The 13,730-nt window shown below is 47.4% G+C and overlaps 1 protein-coding gene across 1 annotated transcript in view; it reads right to left on the bottom strand.

Moving 5' to 3' along the window:
• GRAMD1B (GRAM domain containing 1B) overlaps positions 1-9,774 on the bottom strand; it is a 242,103-nt gene extending 232,329 nt beyond the window's left edge. The window contains exon 1 of the mRNA XM_032868780.1: positions 9,532-9,774. Coding sequence (XP_032724671.1) covers positions 9,532-9,557 — 26 coding nt within the window. The 5' untranslated portion in view covers positions 9,558-9,774. The remainder of the gene's footprint in view (positions 1-9,531) is intronic.
• Between the last annotated feature and the right edge of the window lie 3,956 nt (positions 9,775-13,730).

Below are 13,730 nucleotides of genomic sequence, written 5' to 3'. Positions count from 1 at the left end.
TCCTCCCTGTACAAATTTAACCCCTGCTCTTGTTTTTTGCTAGATTCTGTTACCTTCTGAATTCCTTTTTTTTTTTTTTTTAACACCTTCTGAGTTCTTAAGAACTCTGCTCTCTTAGCTGTCTCTTCTCTTTCCTGTTCTCTTCAATCCCTCCCTTTCTATCCAGGGGTTTCCTTTTTATTGAAAGGTATATTCAAGAGATTCCCCTCTTTTTTTTTTTTTTTTAAGATTTTACTTATTCATTTGACAGACAAAGATCACAAGCTGACAGATTGGCAGAGAGAGAGGGGGAAGCAGGCTCCCGCCAAGCAAAGAGCCCGATGCAGGGCTCGATCCCAGGACCCTCAGATCATGACCTGAGCTGAAGGCAGAGGCTCAGAGATTCCCCTCTTTTTAAAGACCTTCTCATTCTCACTTCTAGGTTGTCATGTCCTCCTCCTCAAATATTGAGAGTAGTGTTCCAGAACTCTCTGTTGCCTTCAATTCCAAAGCTTTGGGCAATGTTACTGGCTTGCTCCCATCCCATCTTCCTTCACAACTTCATTGAACCTGTTTTTGCTAACTTTACAAAGGACTCATTACATCTCTACTCCAGTAGCTTCTTTTCAATCCTCATTCTGCCCAAATTTTCCTCCCTTTACCTTCTCTTTCAACTATGCTTCTTTTCTGGTACTTCACATCTCCGTCTATGGCTAACGGCCCAGTTAAGACAACATGGAGCGAGAATGTTACCATAATGTATGTCTCCTCCTCTTCCTTCCCTCTGCCTCCATTATCCACTTGCTACTCCGTCTCGAGGACTCCTTTTTAAACTAATTCTCAAAGCTGGATATTCCCTTCCAAACTTTCCCACCGGATTTCAGACCCCCCATCAAATCTCACCTGGACTACTCAGCAGCCCCTTAATGGCAACCTGGTCTTTGGACTCTCCCTGTTTCTGTTTACCCTCCACATGGCTGCCGCCTACTTTCGTAAAAAAATGAATCTGTTCTTGTCCTCCTGCTGAAGAATGTCTTGGCTGCCCGTCGCCTTTAAGTACAAGCTATATAAGTGGACCTTCACAGTCGGACTCCAGCATGCTGCTCCAAGCTCACTGCCTCACCTTCTAGAAGGTTCTGTCCTTCTCCATCTGGAACATGCCTACTTGCCCGTTAAAACCCAGCTCAAATACAACCTTATATAAACCTCTGAACAGGCTTTCTCAGTTTGACCTGGGCTGCTCTGCTCACTGCTCTGGACTTGGTGTTCCCACGCCACCTTATTCTTACCTCTTTAGAGCATTAACAAGTTTTCTTTGCCTCTTCTACTTTGTCCTCTTTATTAGAAACCATGAGCACTTTGGGCGCCTGGGTGGCTCAGTGGGTTAGGCCTCTGCCTTCAGCTCGAGTCATGATCTCAGTGTCCTGGGATCGAGTCCCACATCAGGCTCTGTGCTTGGTGGGGAGCCTGCTTCTTCCTCTCTCTCTCTCTGCCTACTTGTGATCTCTCTCTGTCAAATAAATAAATAAAAGAAACCATGAGCCCTTTGAAGAGAGAATCATCTTATTCTAACTCTGCATCCCCAGTATTCATCTGGTTTCTCGTTTAACAGGCATTTGTTGCAAGAATATGAATAGAGGATGTGGTTTAAAAAAATGACAGAAATAAGAACAGAATAAAATAGAGGTAAGGATATGTTACATCCTGTCCACAGCTGGTAGAGATGCCGTAGCAAAGAACAAGAGATGAGGACACTTCACCAGTGCTCTGGAAAACCTGGATTCTGACCCATCAACTCATTTCTCTCCACTGCTCACAAAGGAATAAACACCACAAAAAGTGTAAATGTCTGGATTCCTTACTCTATTTTGGTCTTGTTGTTACTGCTTTTAATCCTGTCCCAAAATCAGTTCTCAAAAGTTGATCGCAGCACCATGATTTTATTGCTGGTATACAAGACAGCCCCAACACTCCATCCCTAAATTAAATTCGGCTGTTGCTAAGAGAGATCAGGCTTCAGTTAGATGAGTTGAAACCTAGCACTAGCATTGAACTCCCGTTCCTGTGGCATCTAGATGTGTTAAGAATGATCATATTTTAGGAGAAAATAAAAAGGAATAGATGAAATTAATTTTTAAACCTGGCTTTATAAATCCTCTCATCTTATCCATGGTTGGGCAAACACTCTAAGAACACAGACCGGCAGTCCCTGCTAACTTGTTCGTGCTTCTTGACAAGCCAAAATATATCCTTCAGCTGGGGTTGGTTTAACTGCTAAATAAAGCCCTCAGCACAGTCTTATTTACCTGGGTTCGTGCTTTTTCAGACCAATAGCAGGAAGCTCGTGCATGCAAAACACCAGCCAGGACCAGCAATTAACACTCTCTATTGATTGTTGCCAACTGAGTTCAAATGGAGGGAATGGCCTCACCCAAGTTAAAGACCTCAAAAGACGGACTGACAGAGATTTGAATCCTAAGGGACTTGCTCTCTTTTGGAAGTGGCAGTTTCCCTCAATTCTCCTATACTTTCTTTGCCTTACGGAAATTTATTTAGCCACTGGTTCCACTGCAACAGGCTAGGGGGCAAGACTCTTCCTTCACAGTAATCTACAAGAGAAGGAGGGATATGGCAGTTACAAGGTGTAGATATCATGCCAACTTTCATTCAGCATTTTCCTTGACTTAAATGTCAAGAAAATTTGGCAGAGATTAACAGACCAAAACATGAAAGGAAGGCAGGAAGTGCCAAAGAAAGTAATAGTCCACCTCTTTGTTCTAAAGTCCTTTAATTAGGTCTGCATAGGTATGTATATTTTAAGAAATCCCTTTGTGTCCCAGCTACAAGGAGATGCTTGTATACCCCTAACCCGCAGAGATAAAGAACTAATGACAGCTCATGGGAGAGGATATAAAAAAAAAAAAAAAGAAAAAAAAGAGGAGGAGCCTGGATGGTTCAGTGGGTTAAACCTCTGCCTTCAGCTCAGGTCATGATCTCAGGGTCCTGGAATCAAGCCCTGCATCGGGCTCTCTGCTCAGCGGGGAGCCTGCTTCCCCCTCTCTCTCCGCCCGCCTCTCTGCCTACTTGTGATCTTGTGATCTCTCTCTCTCTGTCAAATAAATAAAATCTTTAAAGGAAAAAAAAGAGGACACTGAAAATTTAGAGTGGAGTCCACAAGAGAAAGAATGGTATCATAGTATTCAAGAACAGTATTTAAGAACAGATCACAGTATTTAAAAATAGAACATTGGTTTAGGTCCTAACTCTACCACTTCCTGCCTATGTGATCTTGGGCATTGTGTCTGTACATTGCAACCCTAAAAGGCAGTTAATAATGATTCTGCATAATAAAGAGCTCTATGCTCGGTAACATGTAATACCAATGGTATTTTAGCAGTAATAAAATAATAATAATGAAGGGTTCAAGACGATTTTCTTTAACTGCCCAAACTATTATGAGATGGCTATGTCATCCTCACCAGGAAAGGGGAAACTTTTGGATAAGACTCTGTGTAAGCTTTCTACTTCCAAACAAGTTGAGAAGCTCATTCTGGGGATTTATTCATTCATTTGTTTTATTTTTTTAAGATTTTACTTATTTATTTGACAGAGAGAGAGACAGCAAGAGAGGGAACACAAGCAGGGGGAGTGGGAGAGGGAGAAGCAGGCTCCCTCAAGTGCAGAGAGCCCGATGCAGGGCTGGATCCCAGGACCCTACCACCCAGACGCCAGCACCTGGGGATTCATTTAAATAAAAAGTGAAGAGACTCAGAGTCCAAGTACAGAAGTCTGGGGACAACGTATGGCCAAGAAATGATGGGGACATTCGTTTCTGGCTCTGGTGGCTGTAGGATGGACACTGCAATCGTGCACCATTGGGCTGAGTGATGGACAAAGGCTTTACACCTAGGAGGCCATCCTTTGAAGTTGACAGTGGTAAAGGGAAGTTCCGACTTGGGTTTATCTTTTTTCCCTTTTTCTCCAAGATACAGAAGAGGTTTCCTTGGCTAAAAAGGCATGCCAGACAAACTGCCTGAACCAGATAGCCAGGAAGAAAGAGCAGAGAGAAAACACACACGGATGCTCAACTGAAGGGAAGGGAAGGAAATCGGCTTCTGTTTCTGTCTTAATGGACTGTCAATCCTTCATTTCCTTGGGCCTTTGAACATACACCCATATGGCTTGTGTCAATGCTTTCCATCGCTCTCTGCGTCAGAGATGGAGACACCTTTTTATAGTCACTGCTGGGAATATTCTAGTAATAGACTAGTAAGCCTATTTGGTTCTGGAGAGAAAGATCAGCCTCTGCAAGGCTAGCCAGCAGAAAGAAGATCTCCTTCTGAGTCACTCTGTCCGATCCATTGCTCTTTTTGAGGTCAGGACTGACTGAACAGCAGTCTTGGTATCCAGCCTCTGCTGCTGGATTTGTCAGAACACCACTTTAGAGGTTAGCAGGTGGGGAAACAGATAAACATTAAATGTTAATGGCAAAAGAGCCCACAGATCTCCTATTAAACCCCTATACGTGCATAAGAGTGGCAAGCCTTTTGAAGAGTCCTGCATTTTTACATCTACCCAACCAACCCTGTCTTATTAATTGGTCCCCTTAACAGGCATTGTTGTTTTTCTTTCCTCCAAAAGAATGGTTATGTGTCAGGGGCATGCATTTAATTGGTACTACATCTCCTGGGACTTAGGAACTAAGTCCACGTCTAAACCAACAAAACATTATCTGCGCTGAGTTCTAACCAAGTACAAGTTGTGCAGCATCCTTATTCTTGCTGTCTAAGCGCGGTAACACCAGCACGGTACACAGGAACCTCCCTGGGCAGGCCAACAAAGAGGGCAAGTGCCCAGATTCTAAGCAGGCTTCCACTCGGGGCAAGTTCAGCCAAAGTGAACACTTTCTTTTGCATTTAGTGAGATCTCCAAGGAGAAATGGACCAAGAAGGTTCACAAAGGCTGGAATCAAATCCAGTGCCAAAAAAAAGTATGGGAGGGGAAATGCTAAGCTCCTCCAGAATGCAGTTCACTGGAACTCTTCCCGCTAACAAGCCCAACCGAGCCAGAGAACAAGGTTCCTTTCTGGCTTCTGCCCACCCTCATCAAAGCAGCTCTTCATAGGCTATTATCAAAGCCCCGGCTTCTCTGGAGGATGCCTTCTTATCTGATTAAGTGGAATATTATGCTAAATATTCAGCCACCCCGGCACTGGCTGTGTGGGTGAGCTGGATAAAATCTTCATGAACACGCCATCACAGGGTCATCTGTTTAATTTCAATTCTGCAAAATGTAAAAATAGAAGAGCTGCCGTGTAGGGTTGAGGCTTGACAGCTTCAATGAGAAGACTCCAGGAGCACAAAAACCATGCTGCTCAGTTGGATAGGCTGGCTTTCTGCCCCCCCCGCCAGAGGAAAAGGGAAGAAAATGAACCTGCAAGCAAGGTACTGCCTTCTCTTATCCTCTCTCTCCCCCTCTTTCACCTTTTCTTGCACTTAGTGTCTGCATCCCCCTTCTAGTCCACTGGCTTCCTCTCTCGGCTGCCCCGCCTTCCGCTCCTGCATCATTTTTATTCTTTTTCTCCTTCCCACGGACCCTGTCTGTCCCAACAGCCTCACCTGGGCTGTGCTCAACTTCTGGAACCGCTAGATTCCAAGTCTCACAAACTTTTCCCGAAATTGCTCTTCTGACCCATTCCCATTTCTATCCGCTACCCCTTCCCCAGGTCCCAGACACTGAGGATGTGACAATGGGATTCCTGAGATGTGTTAGGTTAAATGGGAGAGGAGCTGTAGAGGCTGCCTTTCTTCATGCCCCTTCATCTAGCTGATATACATTTATTACTCATTGAGCTCTACAACTCCTGGTGGGGGTCAGGGTGGGCAGGCGGTGGTACCTCCCCGGTTTTGTGTTTTGGATAAGTCAATATTTAATTTCTTGAAATTAAAAAAAAAATAAATGTTCAAGTTGAACTCTCCATGTGTGATCTTTGAAGCCCTCAGCCACCTCCGCTTTGGGCTTACTACAATTCAGGCTCAGAAAGGGAAAATTCCTTTCACCAGGGGTTCCAGAGTTGTGCCAAAAGCCCACGTGGGTGCTGAGGGTGGGGAAATGCTTCCTGCTTCATGCCTGTCAGGGTCTCAGAAAGGTCCCACTATTTGACCTAGTTTCAAACCAAAGCATTCGGGTTGTTTCTATTAAGATTGGTCATTAATATGCTGATGGAACGACCCATTCAGCTCATCCACTGGGCCTACAATGGGCTCCTGGCCTGTGGTGTCCGTGAAGGACAGGAGCTGTCCTTCTTCCCTACTGTGGATCACCCGTGACTTTCTCTGAAGACAGAGCTTCACCGGCTGGCTTGAGGAAAGCCTAACGGGAAAGGTGGTTAGCAGACCACTAACTCACAGATTCATCAACGTCAATCCACTCTAGACAAGAACTTACATTCCCATTATCATTCCTATCTTACAGACCTATACCTGAGTCCACTGCAAGCATTCCCCTCTCCAAAGAACTCGACTGCCACCCACACCAAATAGGGTTTCAGTCAATGAAGGTGACCCTCCTAACAGCATAAGCCTACTCAGAATCCCATTTCCTAAAACACACACACACACCCCTTTGCTATCACACTGTTTCCACCCTCCTGCCTCTTATTGGCAACGTCCACTCCTTGTGCAGATGGGCAATGCGTACCCACCAGGTACAAAGCACAGTGGAGATGGAAACATCTCTTAGAAGCCAGAGCCCTGTATGCACGGAACCCCGGCACCTAAAAGATGCATACAGTGTTTCTGCTTTGAGCGCATTAGGGTTTTGGATCAAATCAAGGAAATGATGATTTTAGCACAATTTGAAGAATAATCATGCCTAGACAGAAAATGAAATGTACCAATCCACAGATGGAAAAGGGGGAAAGGAGAGGGAGAAAGAAAAGATCCTGATCAAGCTGAAAGAACAAAGAAAATCAAAGCAGTATCAGCTGTAACAGGCACCCCAAGAGATAGCAAGCCCTTGGCAGGGTGAGTGCAACGGATGATTATTCATCGCAGAATATTAAATAACAGCCCAAAGAGCCCCGCGCCACCTGTGCACAAGCAGCAGGCTATGGGAGCAGAGCGGTGACAACCCCTCCCGAGTGCACCTGCAGCCCAGGGCTGGCAGCTCAGGTACAAGTGTACAGACTACAGAAGCGTCTGGTGGGGATGCCCTGACAGCGAACCAATAGTGAGCTCATCCGCAAAGACATCAAAGGACTGCTAAGGTCCCAAAGCAAAGGCTGGAATAAGGTGGTGGCGGGAACCAGCTTTATAGCACAATCGCCTCATAAAGGTGTGATTTCTTCTTCTTCTTCTTTTTTTTTAAAGATTTATTTGAGAGAGAGAGAGAGAGTACACAGAGGAAAAGGGAGAAGCAGACTCCCCGCTAAGCAGAAACCACGGCATGGGGCTCATTCCCGGGACCGTGGGATCATGACCTGAGCCGAAGACAGACACTCAACCGACTGAACCACCCAGGCGCCCTAGAGATCTGATTTCATTCAAGGCCTGTGACCCTTGAATACGTCTGGACAAGAAACCGAGCAAGGCACTCACATTTGGTGACACCATCAAATTGGGGTGCGACAATAATACCCCAGTTTGGCTCCATATGGATCGGTTGCTCATACCAGTTTCTTTCCAACACTAACACCAAAGCGCAGCCCCAAATCTCCACACCCAAAAGCCGTTGAGTGTGGACCAAGGAAACCAGAGCTTCCACGTGCCCCTTGGGGACCGGGTCTCCCAAATGCCAATGATGAGGACGCTCAGTGGAGCTCTTGGCCCAAGTTGCAAGTTGAGGACAAGATCTTCTGAACAAGTTACAAAGTCAGTGGGCCAAGGGATGGGGGTGGGAGGGCTTCAGGCACACACAGGTGACCTCTCTAGCAGCCTCACTGCACACCATCAAAGGCAGGCAGTTCCTTTTGAGCAGCAGGGAAGGGGACATGACTAGGGACACCAGGTATAAACAAGAGAGACGAGATCTGCAAGGAAGGAACAAAGGCAGAGGCACTGCAAATAGAGGTAACGATGGAGGGAACAAATGCTAACCTCACTCAAAGCATAAGACTGAAGGGCTCACACAGGAGACATATGTTTATAGGTTGCCCTCTGACCTCCTAAATGCTGTTGAATGAAAAAGGTCAGGTCACACCAGACCAGCAGCCTGGGTGCGTCTCTCTGGTGTGCCTGCTCTACGGCGAGCCTCAAGTTCAGACCAGAAGCAAAGGGGGACTTTTGGGTGCGAGATAGAAAGGCAGTATTTCCCACCTGTTTCCCATATGGGCTACCTGAGCTCCAAGAGAGAGCCCCAGCTGAAATACGCCCCTCTTGGAAAGCCCCCCAGGCAGAGAGCTCCTCCCCCAGAAATCATTCTTTGTATCTGCGAGAGGTAATGTGCCCACATAAGCACTGGCAGAGGAGACAGCTCAGCCCCCTCCACAAATTTCTTTATCGTCTCCCAGAGTGGTGGGAGTTTTACATCTGCTACTGTCATGAAAACATTTTATTATTTTTTTACAAGTCTTTGCTTTTTTTTTTTTTTAACTTCCTTGGATAAAGCTAGGGATCTTCCAAGTGGATGTGATGTGCACAATCTTTACTCCCCTCTCAGTGCTGCTCACCCCCCACCACTGCTCCAGGCCCACCAGACCTCAGCCTGGGAGCCTGCTATCAGGCGTCTGTTCATACGTGGCCTTGGAGCAATGTGGCCTGCTAAGGGACTCCCGGAGGAATGGCAGGAGGTCGGCTGACAGCTGCAAACAAGTTGTTTGGGCTCTAACAACTTCATTCTAATGGCCACTTCTCATCTCCTAGAAATGGAGTAAAGCCATTTCTTCCGGAATGGGACTCCATGCACCCCTAGGCCCAAAGCAGGAGTTTCTCCAGTTACTAGACCTTCCATCTCCACTCTAGGAGGAAATTAGGAAAAGCAGAACCTCTCCCTAGTCTCACTAGGTAGACATCTTCAGATAAACCTCATGATATCCACTTTGTCATTCTCCCAAATCTCGGACTTCTACAGCATAAGGGAAATAGGCATAAAATTGATGGGGGTAGCCCGGTAGGGGGAGGGGAGCACCACCCTGAGCAGGGAAAGCCAGTGTCCCCAGTATCAACTTTTGCCTGAAAGCTGGAGAGAAGGAGACTTGATCTCCCTACCCACAGCCCTGCCCTCACCACTCGCCTGAGCACATCTCCAGAACTGAACACAGAAAGAAGCCAGCTTAGCCTCTGGAAATTGCTGAGAGAGACGGTCTATCCCAGTGGTTTCCTGGGGACACCAGCTCTCAGGAGGGGACACCACAGCCAGGCCACAATCCATGTTAATAGCTTTCAAGTGCCCTCTGGTAACTTGGAAGCTGCACTCAAGATTCAGAACCAACAGCACCCTCACCGCCACCCCAATGCTTCCCCAGCCTCCGGGTTCCCCGGGGCTTCCCCATCCTCACCCCGGCACCCAGATGTGTTCCTCTCAGGGCTGAGGAAGGTCGAGAGAAGTTCTTACCTGGGTCTTCTGGGAGAGGCACTCATGGGGCCCGCCGGTCGGGGCGCCCTGGCTGCTGGCTGCTGCTCACCGCATCTCCCCGGGAGCCCGGTTTTGCAAAGAGAAGAGCCAGTCCCATCTGGAGCAGGGAGGAGGAGTGGAGCCCGAGGACGCGAGGAGCGGAGGAGCCGAGCCCCGGTGGGGTCGCGGCGCAGCTCCCTAAGGGTCTCGGGGCTCTGGCACCGTGGGCGGGGACCCGGCCGGCGGTCTGTACCCTGGAGGGGCGGGGTGGGAGGTACGGGGGCGGGGGTTGGGGGGAGGCGGATGCCTCGCAGGGCTCCGAGGCTCCCGCTGGCTCCGCGCCTGCTATCACCGCAGCGTGTCCCCACGGTCTATATATGCATTGCCCCCTCCCTGTCGCTGTTCTCCTCCCCGCGTCGTCCGGACTGTACCTCTGTGGTTTCCGCTCGCGGCTCAGTCCCCTCTCCCTCGCGTCCCACCCTCGCCCCCTCCCCCCTCTTCCCCTCCCCCTCCCTCTCCGGGTGCAGCCTGCTGCCTGGATTCTCCCGGTGTTGCCTCGCTCAGATATTTAGCACTGAGGTGCAACTCGGGGACACACAACCAGCCAGGTCCTTTCAAACCAACCGCTCCTTTACAATCAGACCCTCAAGTTTAGTGCGGAAACGAGTGCGAGAAAGGCGGCTGCCTGGCGGCTAGGAGAGGATGTTGGCCCATCTGGAAACCAGATCTCCCCGTTTCAGCAGAGCTGTGAAAAGGGATGCCAGGAAGGCGAATGGCATCGATCAGCCCACAGGTGACCTGCTGGGTCTTCAGGCTGGGGTGGAATCCTGCGTTGGGAGTGTCCAAATCCCAGCACTTACAAAGCAGCGTAGAACCTGAGGAGTCATTTGGTTTAAAGTGCTCATTTTGCAGAGAAAACTGGTGCTCAGAGAGGTGCACTGACTGGTCCAGGGTCACACAGCTAGCTGGGAAGGAGACCTGAGTTATCCAGTTGTCAGGACACCCAAGTTTCCAAGCCTAGAGAAGAGCACTCTACACGGAGTGGCCCCAGAGACAGCGGGTCAGTCTTCATTCATTCACTCTCCCCTCCTGCACCTGTGTTCCTGGGAGGTCACCCGAGCCCACCAAGGAAAAATAACCAGCCAGTTTGCAAGTTGACCAGTCTACTCTACCCAGAACCGCTTCTTAAGCTCTCCCTGCTTCCAGGAAGGCTGTGGAGAATGGAAAACTCCAAAGGCACAGCAACGCTGAGGCCAACCAAAGGGGAAGGAACAAATCCTTGCTTATTGCTATCTTCCAGAAATCCAGCTAACAGGATGTGCTTTACAAAATTCCCATTTTCCACTTCTCATACTCCTCCTTCCTCTCTCTCCTTCCCAGCATTCTGACCACTCTCTGACACAGATATTTTCATGGTACCCGCAAAAGAGAACACATCTTCCGCCATGTGCTTCTTACATTGAAACTAAAATCCTATCTGGTAATATCAACCTATATCAAAAGGGCTTTCTCACCAGAAGACCTTGGGGGGTGGGGAGGAGGGGGCAGGATTGCTAAAACAATCCTGCCCAGAAGATGTTATTATCGCTGGCAGAGTCTTCTCATTCACAAGTGTCTGGCTTTGTGCATTTCATTTCTTCTTAAGGCTTTTATTTTTTTATTTTCGTGAAAGAGAGAGAGAGAGAGAAAGCACAAGTGAAGGGGAGGGGCAAAGGGAGAAGCAGGCTTCCCACTGAGCAGGGAGCCGATGTGGGAATGGATCCCAAGAACCTGAGATCATGACCTGAGCCAAAGGCAGATGCTTAACTGTCTGAGCCACCCAGGTGCCCCAGAGCATTTCATAACCCTAATGACAGAGCTCACTGCAAACTGCTCCTCAGGACAATGGTATCAAGGACCCCTTCTTGCTGGGGGGTTCCAACATTTTGCACTCATATACTCTCTTTAGGGAAGTTTTGATCCCTACTTCACACCATGTGCTTGAAGTGACAGAGACTGATGAGACCTACCCTGGAGTTACACTGTAAGTCAGGAACAGTTCCTTTGTCCAATGTGGCCATCGAAAAGCAGGTAACAGAGTAGGAGTTTGAACCCTGAAGCAGGCACCCCATCCCCACCCTTCACCAGCTCTGTCAACTTGAACACGCTATTCAACCTTTCTAACCTTTAGTTTCCCTGAATGAAAAATGGAGAAAGTAATTGGCCCTGCAAGGGTATCAGTGAGATCCAAAGGCAGACTGCTTGGAACGTGGAACCCAAAACATTTTAGCTGTTACTCACACTGTCCACACTGCTCTCTGGGCCAGGGCGCCCTCTTAGAGACCCCGTACTTACACTTACTGGCTGGCTAACCCTGGCCAAGTTTCTTAATCCCTCCCCTCTTCTCTCATAATCCAACCTACCTTAATCTCGAAAATGGGGATCATAATATGTCCTTCATAGGACTGTTGAGAGGATTAACTAAAATAATACATGTGAAACAGCTAGCATGGTTCCCAATGCAAAATGAACCAACAAAATATGTTAGTCCCAACTTCGTCTCCAGTTACCAGATGTGTGAGCAAGTTACGTATCTCTTCTAAGCCCCACAGGGTTGCAAAGATTAACATAACATCTGTAAATTATCTGGCACACAGTGAAAGTGAATATATACTAATTACCTTCCATCCCTTTCAAAACTGCTCAAAATTTATTTTTACCTGAAAGTGTTCCCACCATATCTCAATCACTCACGATCTCATTCATCCTTTACTTAAGATCCTGTAATACCAGTCTGTTCCATTTGCATGTATTTACATCTTTTTCCCATTCCTTCATTCATTTAGCAAGAATATATTACTTATTATGTGCTGTCAGGCACTGTGCTGCTCTATTCTGACGTGAATGTATTTCTTTTATATTGATGTTCCATTCCCAGAAGCTAGGAATATGGGGTGTGTGTGTGTGTGTGTGTGTGTGTGTGTGTAAGTAGGCTCCATGCCCAGCGTTGAATTCAAACTCACAACCCTGAAATCAAAAGTTGCATGCTCTATCAACGGAGGCAGCCACGCACCCCTGGTTGTCCATGTGGAGGCAGCCACGCACCCCTGGTTGTCTGTGTGGAGGCAGCCACGCACCCCTGGTTGTCCATGTGTTTTAACTTTTCACCTCCTCCTATAAACGTAGGCATAGCCACAGGTTCACTGAGCTGGAAGGAGGCCCAGACATTCTATCAGACAATGTTTCATTTTACAGCCCAGAGAGGAAAATCGACTTGCACTCATTGCTTAAGCTAAAATGGTGGTGATTTCTTGCGTCCTTATCCATTGTTCTTTGAACTACGCAAACGTTTCTTGCCACCTGTTCTATGGAACACTAGTTTCTTGGAATGTTCCCAGGTGGCACTCCAACAAAGTGTTCTACTGCTAAGTGTGTTTGATAAATAATGGGTTAAGCAAAGTAAAGAACGTTTAATCTTAGTTTTTGTTTTTGTGTTTTGTTTTTACTGCAAGACTTTCCAGAGCCTTTCTTATGTTTATGAACACTGTGAATTAACAAGAGGGATACAGCACACCTCATCTTTTAAATGCATTCAATCAGGAAACCTTTTCTCATAGAATGTTTGGGAACCTACTGATCTAAGACACAGATTTAGGGAACAATGGTGCTACACCCTGGAAATGCAAGCAAGTAATGTGCCTACTCTGTTTGTAGGACCTCTGGAAAGGTCATAACTCATGACAGGCATTCAGTGAGTCCCCTTAAAGCTATAATAATGGCAGGGTAGGCATAGCACTTAGTTGCCGATGGATAGCTTTGGTGATAGAGCAGAGTTTGGTTGAATCCACAAGTCCCATCCTTCCTTCCACTCTCCTCATGCAGTGTTAAGTCTGTGACGGTCATCCCCACCACTGCTCTGCTCCCTCAGAGCTGGGAGGAAACGAATAGTAAATACTCTTTAAGCAATCTCAGAAGGGAGCAAAAAAAGGATATTTCATTAGTATTAAAAAAACTTTTAATTGAGGGGTGCCTGGGTGGCTCAGTGGGTTAAAGCCTCTGCCTTTGGCTCAGGTCATGGTCTCAGGGTCCTGGGATCGAGCCCCGCAGGCTCTCTGCTTAGCAGGGAGCCTGCTCCCCGCCCCACCCGCCTCCCTCTCTGCCTACTTGTGATCTCTGTCTGTCAAATGAGTAAATAAAATCTTCTAAAAAAAAATAAATAA

Source organism: Lontra canadensis, unplaced genomic scaffold (genome assembly GCF_010015895.1).
Source record: "Lontra canadensis isolate GAN:19392208 unplaced genomic scaffold, GSC_riverotter_1.0 scaffold36, whole genome shotgun sequence".
In the NCBI taxonomy this organism is placed as follows: Eukaryota; Metazoa; Chordata; class Mammalia; order Carnivora; family Mustelidae; genus Lontra; species Lontra canadensis.
This window is presented reverse-complemented; position numbering and strand designations above follow the sequence as displayed.